The sequence below is a fragment of the Rhodnius prolixus genome, unplaced genomic scaffold (assembly GCF_049639745.1).
Source record: "Rhodnius prolixus isolate KJV_2025 unplaced genomic scaffold, Rpr scaffold_1, whole genome shotgun sequence".
NCBI classification, from domain to species: Eukaryota; Metazoa; Arthropoda; class Insecta; order Hemiptera; family Reduviidae; genus Rhodnius; species Rhodnius prolixus.
In genome coordinates, this window is record NW_027411581.1 from 65384471 (window position 1) to 65405094 (window position 20624).

The 20624-nt window shown below is 31.8% G+C and overlaps 1 protein-coding gene across 4 annotated transcripts in view; it reads left to right on the top strand.

Annotated features, from left to right (window-relative positions):
- Positions 1–20619, top strand: part of LOC141446148 (C-type lectin mosGCTL-7-like) — an 82998-nt gene extending 62379 nt beyond the window's left edge. For 3 of the 4 annotated variants that reach the window (XM_074112609.1, XM_074112610.1, XM_074112612.1), the window contains 4 exons: positions 4439–4545; positions 11153–11261; positions 13555–13681; positions 16304–20619. In XM_074112609.1, coding sequence (XP_073968710.1) covers positions 4439–4545; positions 11153–11261; positions 13555–13681; positions 16304–16424 — 464 coding nt within the window. In that variant the 3' untranslated portion in view covers positions 16425–20619. The remainder of the gene's footprint in view (positions 1–4438; positions 4546–11152; positions 11262–13554; positions 13682–16303) is intronic. The other variant, XM_074112611.1, reaches the window with a different exon arrangement.
- The last annotated feature ends 5 nt before the right edge of the window (positions 20620–20624 follow it).

Sequence of the window (20624 nt, forward strand, 5' to 3'; positions counted from 1 at the left end):
AAAAATGTGAAGGAAAAGTTAATGCAGTAAAATTACTTAAATTATATCAATGAAGTATTAATGAAATGTTGGAAACTGCTGATTTGTGTACCTTTTGGCGTTTAATCAACCCTTATACTTAACTTTTAAAACTGTAAGTTTTTGTTAAGGAGTATAAGGTTAAAGTTTGAACCTTTTACAACTACTCCAAATTTCAAACCTCTATATCTCTCTTTCTACTCATTAGATTTTAATGATTTCTTTACCCAATTGTAGAGAAAAGTAAACTCTATAACTGGATAAAATCGCGATGTTTTAGTGATAATAGGAAATGTGATATAGAAGGTTAAAGTTTGAAGCATTTACAACTACTCCAAATTTCAAACCTCAATATCTCTCTTTACATTCATCAAATTTTATTGATTTCTTTGCCCAATTGTAGAGAAAAGTAAACTCTATAACTGGATAAAATCGCGATGTTTTAGTGATAATAGGAAATGAGATATAGAAGGTTAAAGTTTGAACCTTTTACAACTACTCCAAATTTTAAACCTCAATATCTCTCTTTCTATTCATCAGATTTCAATGATATCTTTACCCAATTGTAGAGAAAAGTAATCTCTATAACTGGATAAAATCGCGATGTTTTAGTGATAATAGTTATTGAGATATAGAAGGTTAAAGTTTGAAGCACTTACAACTACTCCAAATTTCAAACCTCTATATCTCTCTTTCTATTCATCAGATTTCAATGATATCTTTACCCTGTTGTAGAGAAAAGTAAACTCTATAACTGGATAAAATCGCGATGTTTAAGTGATAATAGGAAATGAGATATAGAAGGTTAAAGTTTGAAGCATTTACAACTATTACAAATTTCAAACCTCTATATCTCTCTTTCTACTCATTAGATTTTAATGATTTCTTTACCCAATTGTAGAGAATAGTTAACTCTATAACTGGATAAAATCGCGATGTTTTAATGCTAACAGTTAATGAGATATAGAAGGTTAAAGTTTGAAGCATTTACAACTACTCCAAATTTCAAACCTCAATATCTCTCTTTCTATTCATCAGATTTCAATGATATCTTTACCCAATTGTAGAGAAAAGTAAACTCTATAACTGGATAAAATCGCGATGTTTTAGTGATAAGAGTTAATGATATATAGAAGGTTAAAGTTTGAAGCATTTACAACTACTCCAAATTTCAAACCTCAATATCTCTGTTTCTATTCATCAGATTTCAATGATATCTTTACCCTGTTTTAGAGAAAAGTAAACTCTATAACTGGATAAAATCGCGATGTTTTAGTGATAATAGGAAATGAGATATAGAAGGTTAAAGTTTGAAGCATTTACAACTACTCCAAATTTCAAACCTCAATATCTCTGTTTCTATTCATCAGATTTCGATGATATCTTTACCCAATTGTAGAGAAAAGTAAACTGGATAAAATCGCGATGTTTTTGTGATAATAGGAAATGGGATATATAAGGTTAAAGTTTGAACCTTTTACAACTACTCCAAATTTCAAACCTCTATATCTCTCTTTCTACTCATTAGATTTTAATGATTTCTTTACCCAATTGTAGAGAAAAGTAAACTCTATAACTGGATAAAATCGCGATGTTTTAGTGATAATAGGAAATGTGATATAGAAGGTTAAAGTTTGAAGCATTTACAACTACTCCAAATTTCAAACCTCAATATCTCTCTTTACATTCATCAAATTTTATTGATTTCTTTGCCCAATTGTAGAGAAAAGTAAACTCTATAACTGGATAAAATCGCGATGTTTTAGTGATAATAGGAAATGAGATATAGAAGGTTAAAGTTTGAACCTTTTACAACTACTCCAAATTTTAAACCTCAATATCTCTCTTTCTATTCATCAGATTTCAATGATATCTTTACCCAATTGTAGAGAAAAGTAATCTCTATAACTGGATAAAATCGCGATGTTTTAGTGATAATAGGAAATGAGATATAGAAGGTTAAAGTTTGAAGCATTTACAACTACTCCAAATTTCAAACCTCAATATCTCTCTTTCTATTCATCAGATTTCAATGATATCTTTACCCAATTGTAGAGAAAAGTAATCTCTATAACTGGATAAAATCGCGATGTTTTAGTGATAATAGTTATTGAGATATAGAAGGTTAAAGTTTGAAGCATTTACAACTACTCCAAATTTCAAACCTCTATATCTCTCTTTCTATTCATCAGATTTCAATGATATCTTTACCCTGTTGTAGAGAAAAGTAAACTCTATAACTGGATAAAATCGCGATGTTTAAGTGATAATAGGAAATGAGATATAGAAGGTTAAAGTTTGAAGCATTTACAACTACTCCAAATTTCAAACCTCAATATCTCTCTTTCTATTCATCAGATTTCAATGATATCGTTACCCAATTGTAGAGAAAAGTAATCTCTATAACTGGATAAAATCGCGATGTTTTAGTGATAATAGAAAATGAGATATAGAAGGGTAAAGTTTGAAGCATTTACAACTACTCCAAATTTCAAACCTCAATATCTCTCTTTCTATTCATCAGATTTCAATGATATCTTTACCCAATTGTAGAGAAAAGTAATCTCTATAACTGGATAAAATCGCGATGTTTTAGTGATAATAGGAAATGAGATATAGAAGGTTAAAGTTTGAAGCATTTACAACTACTCCAAATTTCAAACCTCAATATCTCTCTTTCTATTCATCAGATTTCGATGATATCTTTACCCAATTGTAGAGAGAAGTAAACTGGATAAAATCGCGATGTTTTAGTGATAATAGGAAATGGGATATATAAGGTTAAAGTTTGAACCTTTTACAACTACTCCAAATTTCAAACCTCTATATCTCTCTTTCTACTCATTAGATTTTAATGATTTCTTTACCCAATTGTAGAGAAAAGTAAACTCTATAACTGGATAAAATCGCGATGTTTTAGTGATAATAGGAAATGTGATATAGAAGGTTAAAGTTTGAAGCATTTACAACTACTCCAAATTTCAAACCTCAATATCTCTCTTTACATTCATCAAATTTTATTGATATCTTTACCCAATTGTAGAGAAAAGTAATCTCTATAACTGGATAAAATCGCGATGTTTTAGTGATAATAGGAAATGAGATATAGAAGGTTAAAGTTTGAAGCATTTACAACTACTCCAAATTTCAAACCTCAATATCTCTCTTTCTATTCATCAGATTTCAATGATATCTTTACCCAATTGTAGAGAGAAGTAAGCTCTATAACTGGATAAAATCGCGATGTTTTAGTGATAATAGGAAATGAGATATAGAAGGTTAAAGTTTGAAGCATTTACAACTACTCCAAATTTCAAACCTCAATATCTCTCTTTCTATTCATCAGATTTCAATGATATCTTTACCCAATTGTAGAGAAAAGTAAACTCTATAACTGGATAAAATCGCGATGTTTTAGTGATAATAGGAAATGGGATATATAAGGTTAAATTTTGAACCTTTTACAACTACTCCAAATTTCAAACCTCTATATCTCTCTTTCTACTCATTAGATTTTAATGATTTCTTTACCCAATTGTAGAGAAAAGTAAACTCTATAACTGGATAAAATCGCGATGTTTTAGTGATAATAGGAAATGGGATATATAAGGTTAAATTTTGAACCTTTTACAACTACTCCAAATTTCAAACCTCTATATCTCTCTTTCTACTCATTAGATTTTAATGATTTCTTTACCCAATTGTAGAGAAAAGTAAACTCTATAACTGGATAAAATCACGATGTTTTAATGCTAACAGTTAATGAGACATAGAAGGTTAAAGTTTGAACCTTTTACAACTACTCCAAATTTCAAACCTCAATATCTCTCTTTCCATTCATCAAATTTTATTGATTTCTTTGCCCAATTGTAGAGAAAAGTAAACTCTATAACTGGATAAAATCGCGATGTTTTAATGCTAACAGTTAATGAGATATAGAAGGTTAAAGTTTGAACCTTTTACAACTACTCCAAATTTCAAACCTCTATATCTCTTTTTGTATTGTTCTGATTTCGGCGTCCTTTATGCTTTTTATTTTCAAGTACATAAGATTTGTTCAAGTAGCACATTATTTAACTTATATTGTTTCTGTGCAGGTATAGAAGATACATTTTCACTATTTATTTTTGGTTTAGTGCTATGTTTTTTTAATAATAATCTGAATTTTAGTTTAGTGCTATAATCTGAATAATATTCTTGTTACAATTAAATTTTTCGAATATGTTTTATCTTTCATGTATTTTGGGATAATTTAAGGACTTTTATATTCTTCCTGATACATAGCCCTACAACTAACTACAGTCCATTTAAGGAGCTCTTAATCAGGAGAATAATGTAGCTCTTTTTGATTTTCTATAAAAACAATTTTTATCTATTTTCTCACAAATTCTAATATTTTTTTTTATCTCTTTATTTACAGCAGAATGTGGAAACTGCGTAGATGAATCTTTACCTGAACTGAACAAGTGGAATATGCCAATATTTAAGTTTAAAGAGAAACGATACTATCTGGGAATATTTTTCAAGGTAAGTTTTGATGTATTTTAAAATGAATTATTAAATTTAAAAATATTTAAAACTTGAAAAAATGAAAATTGCTGAAACAATGCAAAATTAAACGTCATTAGAAATTTGATACTTTTGTGTAAATAAATAGAACTTGTCATTGAAGTAATCGCCTATTTTTTTGAAGTTTGGCTTAATGTCCGCCTACCGATTATATAAAAAAAACAAAAAAAAAACTAATAATTTGTTAGTTTCACTGAACTTTTAAATTGTTTTTTAAAAATACATTAAAGTTTGATTTTCTAATAAAAAATGTACAACCATTTGTCTGGAACCTGGGAAACAACTTTAGTTACTGTCATCGCCGCTAGATAGAAGTCAATTTAATTGTTTTTTTTAAGTTCAAGTGAATTAACTTTTTTTAAATTAAAACTTTTCTGGTAAAAAATAAATAAAGTTTAATGCAGTAAATAAAAAGATTTATTTCTTTAATTTATTTTTAATAAAAATGAGCAGTTAACTGTGGGCACTGAGGCGAAATCTGAATTTTTCAAATGTAACTAAATTTCACATCTTAATTTTTTCATTTAACTGCTGAAGGCACGGATTAAATATTTTTCTGCCTGTTATTTAAAATTAAACTTTGTCCCTTAGTAATTTAAGTATGAATTTGTCTTTTAATTTTAATTGCCTGATTTCCTTATTTCTAAGCTATTTATTTCTTTTTATAAATCACAAAATTCTGATCATTGAGAAATTAAAAGGGTTCAAAAAAATGGACAATGTTTTTATTTTAACATTTTTTTGGGGGTTATTTTTTTTATGGTTTTGATGGTAAAGTCTCACTTCGTAGCACACACGGGAAATTAACCAAGTTAATTACTGTTTTTAACTTGATTAAACACAATAGGATGATAAAAAATTAATTAATGAACTTTATTATGCCGGAGCTTTCGGACCTATGGTGACTAGGTCATCTTCAGGGCTAATTTACAATATACTGTTTTTTACATCATTAGAGAGGGTTGGTGTGTCTTCTGTCTTGTCTGTTCATGGACTGACAAGATGACTGAAGATGACATAGTCCAGTGATGATGTCCAGACACTGACCCACACAGTTGCTAGGCAACCATTTGTTTTTTTTACGCGTGTTGATTTAGATTTTCTAATTGTGGGCATAATTTATATTCTATCTGTATTATTTTCAATCACGCATTGACACAAAAGCAATTTAAATGCTATCTATAACCTTTAGTTTGATCATTACAGTTCTAAAACGCAAATGAGACGACAAATACTTTTGTAGTAAATTTGAAATAAAGCAAAAGTGTTTACAAAATATCAAATAAAATGTATAATTTTATACATATTTTGTTTTTAAAAAAAAAAATCGACAACCCAAAGCAAATAACCATATTTAGATTTTTCTTCAGCTAAAACACACTTTTGTTCAGGTTTTGTTCAGTTATGTTTGTAAAAATAGACTTCCATAGCACAATGTTTTGTCCCCGTTTTACCCCGTTAAGCCAACTGAATTTTAAAGATGTTTAGTTTTGAAAATATTCAGTTTAAAATTTTTAAACTTAACTCTTGTGCAAATGGGCATTAGTGACCCAGTCCCTAAGGTCGAAAGCTCCGACATAATAAAGTTTATAATGTCTGAAGCTGGCAGTTAATTTTTTCATCCTCTATTGAAACTATGATTCAGTCACCAAAAATAATGAACAGTAATTGATTAAACACAGTGAGTACCTAAATATTAATTTTTTGAGGAAAGTGTATAGTGCTCCTAAACGAACTTTTAAAATGTTATTTTTGCATTCTTATGTTCATCGTTTTTTGCATCTTACTGCCATTAACTAATCGAGTCTATCCACAATGACCTAAAAATAATCCCATTATAGTCCATAGTCCAAACCCCCCGATACACTAATGCCAAACTGTTCTGACACTACAAAAATCTTTTATACAGGATTCCATCCCAAACTGTACTTTCTTCAAGAAAAGACTTTAGGAAAGCCTGGCAGCGCACAGAACTGGAGAATGCGGACTCCAATAACCTCAGATGTTAAGGCGCCTTTAAGTAAAAAATTGAAAAAAAATATTCTATTTTGAATAGAATGTACCATGCGAAGGAAGTTTGTTTACTAAAGGCAAACCCAAGGTCATATTAGTAGAACAAGATATGTTCTGGGTGCGGGGGTTGGCGACGGAATCGTACTTGACCCCTGCCAAAACCATTACGTGTTAGTGAAAGTAATTTCCTTTTTCATTTAGGAATTATTTGAAACGAGGGAACGTTCCCTAAAGCTAGGATCCTGCTTTAGGGATGGCGGGATATTTCCAGAGGAATTAATAGAAATTTTCTTTTTAAATAATTCGTTTCAACGAAGATCTAAAAGTAGTTTGATTGTAGGCTTTACTCTAAAGTTTCATTTCAGTGAAACGTGTAGTTCTACTGTACCAGTGATGGCGAACCTATGACCCGCGGGTCAGACACTGACCCGAGCTAGCTTTTTCACTGACCCACAATTGCTAGGCAACCATTTGTTTGTTTACGCGGGTGGATTTAGATTTTCTAATTGTGGTGGATAATTTATATTCTATCTGTATTTTTCCCAATCACGCATTGACACAAAAGCAATTTAAATGCTATCTCGTATAACCTCTTTAGTTTGATCATTACAGTTCTAAAACGTAAATGACGACAAATGCTTTTGTAGTAAATTTGAAATAAAGCAAAAGTGTTTACAAAATATCAAATAAAATGTATAATTATACTCATATTTTGTTTGTTAAAAAAATCGACAACCCAAAGCAAATTTAGATTTTTGTCTTCAGATAAAACACACTTTTGTTCAGGTTTTGTTCAGTTATGTTTGTAAAAAGAGACTTCCATAGCACAATGTTTCGTCCCGTTTTACCCAGTTAAGCCAACTGAATTTTAAAGATGTTTAGTTTTGAAAATATTCAGTTTAAAATTCTTTAAAAACTTAACTCTTGTGCAAATGTGGGCATTAGTGACCCAAGAGCTTGTACTAAAAAAAAAAATGAACAAAATTTGACCCACGTCTCAAAAAGGTTCGCCATCCCTGTCCTGTACTATAATAATGTTCATCAAAATTATGTTATGAAATTATGAGGTTTAACACGATTTGTGTGTGTTAGTATTAAAAAAATCCATCTGCTTCGACTTTAAAATTTACTCTTTGTAGGAGCTTCTTACAGCTGACTATCAGGAGACAGGCAGTGCACTGGAAAGAGCTCCAGATGCCAACAAAAACAAAAAAAAAATCTTTTTTTTTTGGCACGCCTTAAATTTTTTGAAAAAAGTCATGCGAGTGCAGACACCAGATGTTTCTCTGGTTCCAGCTTCAGTCTTTTGTTTATTCACTCTGAGAGCCTTTTTTCAGAATATGATGTTCTACGTTTTTTGAAGAATCAATTATTGCTGCAATTTCAAACTAAAGAACATTATTAATCTCAAGATAATTTAACCTAAAAGTTGACATTGTTTACTTCTATATTTTGCTTTTTAAATTTTTTTAGAATCTTACAAAAGAATGTCGTAAGTTAAAAAAGACAAATACGAGTATATGGCTATTAAATAACGAGACTGATGCTGCTACGGAACCGTCGTTTGGTAAGAGGTGTTAGTTTCGTTTTGCCGAAAACATGATACTACACATGTAGTAGAGAGCAACGAATTGTCGCGAAATTTCACATCAAAACTTGGGTAAAACCGCTACTGAAACTTATCTTTTATTAAAAGAAGTTTATGGACGATGAATGTTTATCACGTGCGCAAGTTTTCTGAGTTGTTCAAGAGTTTCCAAGATGGTCGAAGATGATGACCGCCCGGGTCGCCTTTCAACGTCAAAAACAGATGAAAATATCGATTATAATTGATCAGCATTACTACCACTTAGGTGCTTGCTCAACTCCGTGAAAGAGTAAGGAAAAAAAAACGACCCGATTTGTGAAAGAACAAGTCATCAAGACAACGCGCCGGCTCACACTGCATTGTCTGTCACAAGACGTTTACTAGCCAAGTACAACATCCCAGTTTTAGGCCATCCGCCTTATTCGCCTGACCTGGCCCGCCCCATGTGACTTTTATCTGTTCCCCCCAAAGTCAAATATGCATTAAAAAGGAACAGGATTTCGTCCTGTGAAAGAAAAAGCGGCACGTGTCATGCAGGAGCTCACAGAAAAAGACTTCCAGCACTGTTTCGAACAATGGTAAATTCGCATGGAGCGTTGTAGGGATAGGGGAGGGGTGTATATTGAAGGTGATAATAACTAAATATGTATCTTAAAATAAAATGCTTTACAGCAATAGTTTCGTTATTTAATAGCCACAACTCGTAATATAAAAGGTGAAAATTGATGAAAATTCAACTTTTTCTTCCTCCGTTGTGTAATTACTTAAATCTGTCCAAATTTTTAAGAATATTCTCACAGATAATTATGTTTAAAATAAATTGCTTACACAATAAAAATTAAAATACATATTTTGGTTTTAACCGGATAAGTGATTCAAAAAGTATTAAATGGTCCGATAGGTCAAGTACACAGGAAGAAAGTATTTTAAAAGGTGGCAGACCTTTCTAAAATACGTCAAGCATTAAACAAAAAAACAAAATATCGACTCTCTTTAAGTAGTGTTACGAGTTTTAATAGCCGACATGAAATATTGATCGGCGGGGCCGCTATTAATGCCACCTTATATCACAAAGACCCCCAGCGAGTTGTGGGGGGTTCAATCTCAAGCGGTTTTTCACGTGAGAGAGGCGATATTATACAGAAAGACCGGAAATACTTTGAGAAAACATCCGCTGTGAATGCTTTCACGACTGTTTTTCTCACTACATTTCTCAACTTGAGAATCTCCAGATTCTAACACATTTTTTCATTTTTATTGAGACACACACAACTACACCAAAAAGCATTATAAGTGAATCTGCAGTCAGTACGTGAACTGTTCGCGTCCTGAAAATGTGGAGGGGAACTCCATTCAGAGTGGCGTTTCAGCCTCCTGGGAGGTTTGTTGGGGGATTATGTGTGAGGAGCGACTGGAAATGAGCGGATTAAGATCATTGGACGGGGAATTATGAATACGAAGAGCAAGGTCTTAGTTTGTTTTTCTGGATTGCATAGGAGTTGGCCTCCCAAACCTGGCATCCGTAAGTCCAACGGGGTTTTATAATAGAATTATGGAGAAGACTTCTGCTTTCAAGGGGAACGTTTACGAGCGTCTCTGTCAAAAAAGTCTAGAAAGAACTTCTAATCTGCCTGTTAAGTCCGACTTTTTCAAACTTTGAATCAAGGATTCCTTGTTTGAGTCTTTTATCGAAATCAAGTCCTAGGTATTTTTGCTGGTTATCAGTCGATATGATAGGGCCATGGGTGACAGAGATGTTTTTGCTTTTAGTTGGGTTGACTTATTGACTCTCCACCTGACAAGGCAGTCTTGGATTGATATGATCATGTAGAACCCAGGAGTACTAGGTCAGAGTTCAGAGCAATCATGCTGATGACATCATCTTAGAAATATCTACGGAGAGTCAATTAATTTAAACTTTAATTGATTATACAACAGGAAATCGTTCTCTTGCCTTCTTCAAGGGTGGACATCAGGATCCAAGGACACCTTTCCAGTCTCTCTCCAGAATTCTCCTTGCCATCTCCACCTTCATACCAAGTTCTAACTGGATTCAAGGTCCATCTATCGCGCTGCACCTCTTTGGTACTCATCCTCTCATACGACTGTAACATTCCTTCTTTACTCATACTTCTTTCAGGTCTATTCTACATCAGTTACTTTCTAGTGTTATCTTCTCTCCTCAACTTCTAACATTCTTCTCACCTCATCAGCAAGTTCCTCGTCAGAACATCTTTGTTTTTTTTTTCAATCACTTCTTTCAAGAAATTCATCTCCATCAATTCAGCTTCTTCTTTCTTTTTTCTTTTTCAGTCTCTTTGTTCTCAAATTCAGGTTTTGTATTTGTGTGAAGGAACCAGTCTTCAGTGTACAGTTCTAAACACTGAATGCAGAACATTGCTGTTTCTACCTGCTTATGTTTTTAAAGATTTTACCTGTAGGAACTTCTTTGTTTTCTGCTGACAACTAAATATTGGGTTTTATTAATATTTTACTTCAACTTTTAATTTCTTTATCATGGATACGAAGTCATCTTTGTCTTGTACAAATACCCATCTTAATATATCGATCATCTATCGGTACTTCTATGCAGTAAACATGTCTTTGATTTTTGTTTCTTTTGTTTTGTTAGGTTAGGAGATCTCCTGTTTTTGTTTACTTTGCAAGAATCTTTCTTTTATATAACCTAATTTATAACCTTATTTTTGGGAATGCTATTTACACGTTGTAGCAGGAAATATCTTAATTAATTAACGACCACTTCTTTTTAGAAATTTGGGTTTATAAAAAAAAAAAAAAATAAAATAATAATCTCTTTTACAGTATTTCGAAACTTTTATAATTTATATAATTATAAAAAATATTTTTTTGTGCAGGCTTGGCTTAATACAATTATATTATATAAGATTGTGGTTATAACCATTTTAGATGATTACGAGTAATCATGTGTGTTGTGATTTCCAGGCAAACTGGTTCAGAGCGTCCCAGTACTGTAGATATCATGGTATGCACTTGGCCAGCATATCAAGTCAGGAGGAGAATGACAAACTTGAAGAAACTATTAGAGATTTTGGTAATTTTTTATTCTTAATGAATGTAGATAAGCTTTCCGTAATAAAGGGATGTTTCAGTAGAGTTTAAGGTCCTAATTTTATTATTATTATTATCATTTTAATCCATTTTTAATTTTCTTTAATAAAATTCGATATTCTGGTAGTTGATAAAAATCGATATTTTTATTTTCAATTGAAATTCTAAGCTTTTAACTATTCTAACCAAAATATTTAATTAGATTATCATAAAATTTTGTAGATAATTTAAATTTATGGAATATTAAATTTTGAATTCAATAATATGATAATAACAGCAATATCTGCAGTAGACAGCTGCCATTCCTTATATAAACAGCATTTGTTTACATATTTCGCTTCTAAGAGGTTATCTATATGTACACTACTCCAGTGACAGTACAACAGTAAATGTAAATTTATCCGAAATTAACTTAAAAATAAATAGATACATTAACTTTCCATTAGTTTCAAGTTATTCATAGAATGTATTAACTGTGTTCAAATTCTGTGGAGGTCTCTCTGTTTTTTAAGTTCGTGAATTTTTGTATGATATTTATGGGATAAATTTTTTAACCAATGTTTTTTGTTGTTTTTTTGGTACATCAATATTTGAGGTTATTGGCCTTTTTTTCAGTGTATTCCCGGGCTGCGGACATTGTTCTCACGTCATGAACAACACTGTCCCATCAGCTGTAAGAAGGTTTTAGGAAGATAAATGGGCCAGCAGCAGATAGATTCATTACCTGTTTGTATTTCTGTTCGGCAGAGTACTGAAGTTCTAGTCTCTCAGAGAATGACATAGTTACGTAGTCTTTTTAGTTCCGTATTTTTACTGATTTTTGACAAGGTAGTCGGTAAAGTAGTTTTTGCACGTTTACTGTATCACTATTAGCATGCCTTTTAAGTTTTGTTGTGTGCTGGTTCCATGTTAGTTGTTTGTCAATGAGCAGCCGAAGATAAGCGTACCATATTTATGTACAGGAAGAGGATTGTTATTGCAGAAGACAGGTGGACAGCATCACCACTTTTAAACGTTAAGTTTAATTCTCATTTTTTTTGTTTTGTTCATGGAGACTTCTCCCCAAGACAAAATTTGATTACAGTTTGAATTAACAAGCCTTGTGTGATCAAGGAGGGTTTAATTAATTGCTAACATATCGATTTTCAAGTAAATTCTACAATCGAAATTGCAATACTGAAAGTATTTTTCACTTTTCGATCGTTTTGTTTTTCATTTAAACTAGGCATTTACAGTTGATACAGATCTAAAACTTATATTTGATTAATGTTTCTGGGCAAAATAGTTTTAGGGCATTCTGTGAAGGAATTGGGGCTGCATAAATAATATATAATTTTCGTGTGTGATATGCAATTTGAGGTTAGATAAAATTTTATTTAAATATGGTTTTTATATTTTGAGTTTAAAAATCTTATTTCTTGAAACAAAAGATGGGGGACATACTTTAGTTTTCATTAAAATTTTTGTAGCTTCACAATTAACAAAATTTCATTTAAAAAGTTGAAAAAAATATTGTTCAGTTTTGATGAAAGACGAAGTGGAGGGGGGGTCGGTCTGTCGGTCACCTCATTGTATTTATTTATATCATCTGTTTTTATTTCCTTACAAACTTCCTTATTTATTGAAACATGTGTTTTGATGTTGATATAAGAGTGCAGGTGATGGTTCTAAGCCTAAGGGCTCTTGTCTATTTTGGGATGCATTCTTAGCCAAGGCAAACGTGTTCGTAGATTATCTTAGATTTATGTAATTATATTTTGTTCTTTGTTTAGAACTTAGGAAATAGGTATACATATTTCTGCTTGTTGTTTTGCCAATCGTTTCATTTAATCTTCCATACATATTTGTTATTTTGTTCTTTGCAGAAATAAAGAATATGTCCAGAAATCTGGTACTTAAATTATTGCTAGCAATATTTTCTTGTAAGGTCTTTACTTTGTCTGACTAATTGTATAAATAATAAGTAATGGTGCTGATAATTAATTTGGAGTTTTCGCCGTAAATAAGGTCCCTTGTTTCGGAAGGAAGTGGTTTTTATGAATCCTGTCCCCTCTTTCTTTCAATAACGACCTCTACGATTTCCTTCAATCTTTATAATCGAATTGCTCATAGATCGATAACTTTTGTTTCGATAACTCTCCCCCCCCCCCAGGAAATTCGATTAAGGAACCCTTTTTTCGAAGAGGAAGTGGGCTCACATAGATTCCTTTAAAGTGCCCATTATTGTTCAATTAGTGTTTTCAAGTTTCTAGCCGACTTATAAGATTAATTTTCAGGTTATAGTTATGAACACTTTTGGGTATCTGGAACGGATTTAGCGGAAGAAGGTCAATTTTTCTGGATGTCCACCGGAAGACCTATCACTTTCACCAACTGGAATGTAGGAGAACCAAATAACTTTAGGTTAGTAATATTTATTTTTTAAATATTTTTATATTTAAGTTATATTTAGGTTATTACAAAAGTGGGGGTAGAGTGGCAGCAATCCATCTTGAAACGCCATTTTATCCAGTAGTAGATCAGGAACTGAGGAACACCTTTACTCTATCCAGGAAATGGTATGCATTTTCGTTATCTATAATACGAGGTGTGGCTATTTAAATAACGAGACAATTGCTATAAAACATTTTATTTTAAATTTATACATATTTAGTTATTATCACCGTAACTACCACTGGAGCGATCTTTTTAAAGAATGATTATAGTTGCGGTCCCCCAAACCATCCTCAATAACAATTTTTTAGAGAAAGCGTTTTGAATAAAATAGGAAGGTATTTGTACGTAAATAGCAAAATTAAAAAGCGATTTCAGTACTTCCTTTTAAGAGGAGTAAGAAAAATAAACTGCGATTACAGTACTTCTCCCTAAAAGGCAAATATTTTGAATCGAATTCATTGATGTAAATAGGTTCACTCATTGATAATTTTAACGATTGCAGTACTTCCTCTTAGTAGGTGTAAGAGCATGGTGGAACTTCACAGCCACGTAGAGGAGCTTTAACCACTTCTTCGTGGTAAATTTTATCCAAATCGAACTAAGCGTAATAGAAATATTGGTAATAATAGTATTAGAAAAGGCCTTACTTGGGTGGGGCAAACTCCCCTCCTTATGAGTCATAGCGACGAGACTTTTAAAGTGCAAATCTGTACAAAATTTCGATTCGAATGACACTTCATTCATGAAAATCGGTTCACGTTTCGATAATTTGAAACGATTACCATACTTCCCCCTAATAAGGGTAAGAGCAGAACGTCGTTTAAATGTTACGTAGGAGTGCCCTAAACCTTTCATCCTGCCAAATTTTATTAAAATCGGGTTAACATTTTCAGAGTTATTAGTAATAATAATTTTGAGAAGGGGCCTCACATATATGGGGCTAACTCCTCCCCCATTTGATGTACAGCGTCGAGACCCCCAAAAGGCACATCTACATAAAATTCCGAAACGAATGACACCTCATTCATGAAAATCGGTTCACGCGTTTAGGCGCTACGTTGTTTACAAAAAAGGTAACAACAAGAAGAACAACAACAACAACAAGAACAAGACCAATTTTTGAAAATGCCGTTTTTGCTCATTTTCAATAACTTTTTTCTCGTAATATATTAAATCTGGGTTTTGACAAAAAAATTACAGTTATAAAGGAGGACTTGCCCTATAATTTAAAGAAAATTTGGGAATTTTATCTTTTATAGAAAAAGAGAAAAAATTTGTCAAAGTTGGGTGTTTTTCAACGTTACGCTTTTTCGTGCAGTTTTTGATGATCAACCCTTATACAACTGTCCTACCGGACAGTTTTAATACACCCCACCCCTGTCCCTACAACGCTCCATGCGAATTTACCATTGTCCAGAAACAGTGCTGGAAGTCTTTTTCTGTGAGCTCCTGCATGTCGCGTGCCGCTTTTTCTTTCACAGCTTCAACGGACCGAGAAATCGTGTCAGGCGAATAAGGCGGATGTGGCCTAAAACTGGGATGTTGTACTTGGCTAGGCAGACGTCTTGACAGACAATGCAGTGTGGGTCGGCGCGTTGTCTTGATGGAGAACCCATCATGACTGGTTCTTCCACCAATCGGGTTGTTTTTTCCTTACTCTTTCACGGAATTGAGCAAGCACCTCACGCGGTAGTAATGTTGATTAATTATAATCGATATTTTCATCCGTTTTGGACGTGGAAAGGCGCGACCCGTGCGGTCATCATCTCCGACCATCTTCTTGGCCATCTTGGAAACGCTTGAACCACTCAGAAAACTTGCGCACGTGATACAACATTCATCGCCATAAACTTCTTTTAATAAAAGATAAGTTTCAGTAGCGGTTTTACCCAAGTTTTGATGTGTGAAATTTCACGACAATTCGTTGCTTTACTACATGTGTAGTATCGATGTTTTGCGGCAAAACGAAACTAACACCTCTTACACAAACGACGGTTCCGGTCAGACAGATTTCTCTACAAACACGCTGAGACGCTGCACAATCGAAAGAGAAGGCTTTACGCTGCACAGCTGCCGGTGGTTAGGATTTGGCGCATGCATAGTTCTTCTGTAGCAGCATCAACCTCGTTATCTAATAGCCACACCTCGTATTACACAGCTGCAATATTCCTTTTCCCTTTCACGAAGAGTTCCTAATTTAAAATTGTGTAATTTAAAAATACGTCCAGGATATCTACTTGCAAAACTGTAGGTAAGCAACTTATCGGACAAAAAAGAGAGATTATTGCCAGTTTCAGTCTTATTTTTTCATTTCTTTTTGCCCAGACAATGCAGTGTGGTGTGGGTCGGCGCGTTGTCTTGATGGAGAACCCATCATGACTGGTTCTTCCACCAATCGGGTTGTTTTTTCCTTACTCTTTCACGGAATTGAGCAAGCACCTCACGCGGTAGTAATGTTGATTAATTATAATCGATATTTTCATCCGTTTTGGACGTGGAAAGGCGCGACCCGTGCGGTCTTTAAAAACTTACAACTCCTGGGTTGTAAAAAAAAGATATTGTTACTAATTTTTATTTTGATTTTCCCAGATACGAAAATGGCGAAGAAGAAAACTGTTTAGAACTTTGGGACAGAGATGGCAAAGGATTAAAATGGAATGATTCTGCCTGCTCTTTTGAAACCTACTTTGTTTGTGAAGCAGTACCTTAAACTAACAAGACAAAGCAATCACCCTATCCTTGTTTCATAATGTGTTCTAGTTTGTAACAAACTGTTGGTTTGTCCTCTCCTTTGCAAAGGGTCGACTGTAATTTCCTTTTTCTTTTTTTTTACATTCAACAAAAAGAATCAATTTTTTGTAACAAAGAGAATCAAGTTTTTGTAACAAAGAGAATCAATTTTTTGTAACAAAGAGAATCAAGTTTTTGTAACAAAGAGAATCAATTTTTTGTAACAAAGAAAATCATTTTGTAACAAAGAGAATCAAGTTTTTGTAACGAAGAGAATCATTTTGTAACAAAGAGAATCAAGTTTTTGTAACAAAGAGATTTGAATAGGTTATTTTTTTTTTTTTTTTTCAAGTTTTGTGTAAAGAAGGCTAAAAAAAATGTACACGCTGAAGGTGCCAAAATATGCCAATATTTTATTTCAATGAAATAAATTAAGCAATAAAGAAGGCAGTACCAATTATGTATTCTTTTTCTGAATGTTGCAGCTTAAAGGGATAATGTTTCCCTACATTATTTTGTGAACATAATTTTCATAAAACAATCTCATTTAAAAAAAAAATTAATTGTACTTATCTTAAAAAGAAATTATTAGATTTAATTTAAAAATTAATGCAATTAATTACCTTCATCAAAGGCTGGTATTTTCATAATTGTTAATGCCAAGTATAATGTGGCACCAAATGAAATTTAAACAACTTTGGCGAGATTCAATTTTTTTATTCACTTAAAAGTTACCATTAATAAAGGATGTATACGTCTAATAAAAGCCGTATATTATCTCTCTCATAAGAATTTAAGTACGAAAATGATCAAAGTAAAACAGGTAAACTTAGTAACTTTATTTCTAAGTTTAAGCTGCTTTATCGAAGTAGGCAGGAAGTAATTATGGTAAAATAAACTTCTGAATTAAGTGGATTTAATAAAATATTAGAATAGTATTTTGTTTATCCCAAAACTAAGCAACAATTGTTTGGAATTAAGTTGATTACGTACAATGTAAAGAAAAAAAAATCTTTTTCATAGTATCACGCAAAAAGATCTGAATTTCAGGTTTCTAAAAATAATAATCATAATAATAATTTTGGATAATGAATCCGTAAACATCTGTTATTCATCAGATAATTCAGTTATTCATCGCTTTGAATAGCCTACTTGAACTCATCCACTGCTGAATTATTTCTGATCGAATGTTATCTATTATGTTCGAAGGCTAATGTTTTCTATATTTTTTGTACTTATCACTTGACCTAAATTAATGCAATTTTGCACATCTGTTTCTCATTTAATAATGTTTCTGTTTTGAGAGTAGAATTTATAAGAAAATTGTTTTTCCGATAAATAAATTTGTAGATCTGTAACTAGGAAATGCTTCTTAAGGCAGTTCTGTCAGAGAAGTGAGGTAAGCTTCCCTTCTTGGGGCCATTAAAACATAAAATTAGGTACTTATAACCTTTATAATAACAATAAAAATTCAATGCCATAATTACAGTTTAAAATGAAATAATCAGTTTAGACGTAAGGGCAAATTTTGAAGCTTTTAGCTTCAAAAAAAAAAAAAAAAATGGAAAGCACCAAAAAAACCAGTTAACCAGTTGAGCGTGTTTGACGTAGTGTATACCCGTCAAACCAAATCTCTATTACGGTGCATTCGACGTGTATACTCGTTGTGAAAAATATAAAATTGCCATTAACTATAAAAACTCGAAATTTTAATAAAATACAATAAGAATATTATTTGGTGGGATGTTTCCCTTTATCTTACCCCAATAGAACTGCGGTGGGAGCCAGCCAAATGATAAGTGGTTGGTACATGTTTGGTCTCCGCATTAGAGATTGGGGGAACACAAATGGAAGCTCTCAACCCTTGTGCAATGGCCGTTTTTACCTTAGATACGAGATTCAGACCTCAGTACGAGCATGATTTCATTTTGCACAGAATTCAAAAGCTCTTTTCTTCCTTGTAAAAAGCTCTTGGCGTCTCTAGTTAACTAGGAGCAATGCATAACGTGAAGCGGTGCAAGATTTTGGAATGAGCACAGAATGCTCTGTAATCTGCAAGCCCCAGAGAGAGATTGCAGAAAAAGTTGCTTGCCGTGACCTATTACGACTATTGTAAACTTTTGGTTGTCCTGCGTTCGACGTGGTATACACTGTCATTGTCTGATTTTAATTCCGCACACTGTGGGTTTTTTTTTTTTTAGAACTAAATTCCACGCCTAACTGGTTAAAAAAGGGGCCATGAATAGAAAAAAAAGTTAATAATCACCGACATAACCTAACCTCAAGGACTGTGCCTTGAACAGAACGCCTGAACTGTGAATAAGTTTAGGGACGAAGCCCTACAATATGTTCGCCCTAATGTCCATATCAGTTGAAGCTAACCATATCAAATGAAACATTCCATACCTTAAGTTGTTTTTTCTTTTATTTGATTAAATACTTCATCGTTAAAGTTATCGTACTTACGCCGTGAACACATGAATATTAAGGCCAAAGGATTGAATTAGACTTAAAAGTTCTTACTACAGTGTTAGCTCCTTTTTTTTTTTTTACAAATTCCAACATTTTGCATCTTCCAAAACTAAAAATATTGAAGTAATTCTTAAGGGAAATAAAATTATTAGAAATATTTTATCTTTACTTGATAATCACAAAGAACTGTTTCATTTGCTTATTTTAAGTTTTCATTTTAATAAGAAAAATAGCTGTAAACTAGTTATCTGAGTAGGATTTTGGCGTCGTATACATTTGTTTGATGCAAACATCGATTTATTTTATACAATAAAAATAAATAAGTCACCATTCATTCTCTTACAAATAATAAAATTGTTATTAAAATCTACTCTTTTTTAATTTATTTATTATAAAGACTTTATTTACATTTTTAACTGAATTATGATACCAATGAATGCTTGAATGCATTCATTTACTGATTATGTAGAAAAGATGATATCATTTATTGATCAATAACACATTTTTTTTACCCGACTCTAGCATACCTATGTCCAAATATCGATCTATATTTTATCAAGTACGAATAAATTTGCTCAAATATACTCAAATAGATGTTTATTATTATAATTTAATAACAAAGATATGCCTCATTAGAAATTATTATAAAATAATTCAAACAAAAAAATATTATTTGAGAAAATTTTTATTGAAATTTAAAAGCAAAAACTTTTTTTAAGAGAAAAATAACATCCAACACTGAATTTTTCGTGTTTTTACTTTGTTGAAAAAAAGACCAAAGAGTCTGTAAAAGATTGTATTATAAGACAATACATTTTTCTACCCAAAAAAAAGAATTGTTTAACTTCAGAGGAAAATACTTTTAGTATTTCTAGTAAGGTACTGCTACAAGTGCACTCTATTAGAATAAAACCTACAAGAAGGTAACTCTGTTCTAACAAATTGCTATAAGAATGTTACGATTACGTATGTATGTAGTTTTATAAGAAATGAAAATTAATAAATTTTGTGTAAAGTGTATTAAATAATAAGCAATTTTATTGTTTTAGGCACTCAATTATTTCTTTAAAATAGTTGCATACCTTTTGTTTTTTTTATTGATTATTTAAGTTTTTTTGATGACCAGGAAGCAATCCGTTTATTTGCCTGCTCAATTGAAAATTTCCTTAAAAAATTGTAAGTATATAATAGCCGATAAAATGTATTTGTTAATTTTGATTATATTATGAAATAACTTAAAATTAAAACATAACAATTTACATCGACTCTGATTTTACAAACTACTACTGAACATGCCTGTTCTAGAGCTTGATTAGTTTATAGACAATAAAGTGTTTTTCCCATTAAATGGATTCAGAATAAGTTCAGGTAAATAAAAAGTAATTTGTTTTATGTGCACGCTTACGTCTATCATACGCCGTTAGGATCATGTAAGCTGTCAGGGGTAACCCCCCCCCGTTGGAATCTAATCTAATCTATGTTTTGGATCAATTTCATTGTTATTCTTTGATACAATATTGTGATAGAAATGTAAAAATGTACAAAATTTTAAATGTATATTTTTAAATATTTTGTAAATAATGTAATTTTTCATTGTGTTTATAATTCTTAGATTAATTTTTTTTTTTTTAATTTAGTTTGATTTTTTTTAGTAACTTGTAAAGTAAAATTTGAAATATCTAATAAAAATATTTAAAATGTGATTTTC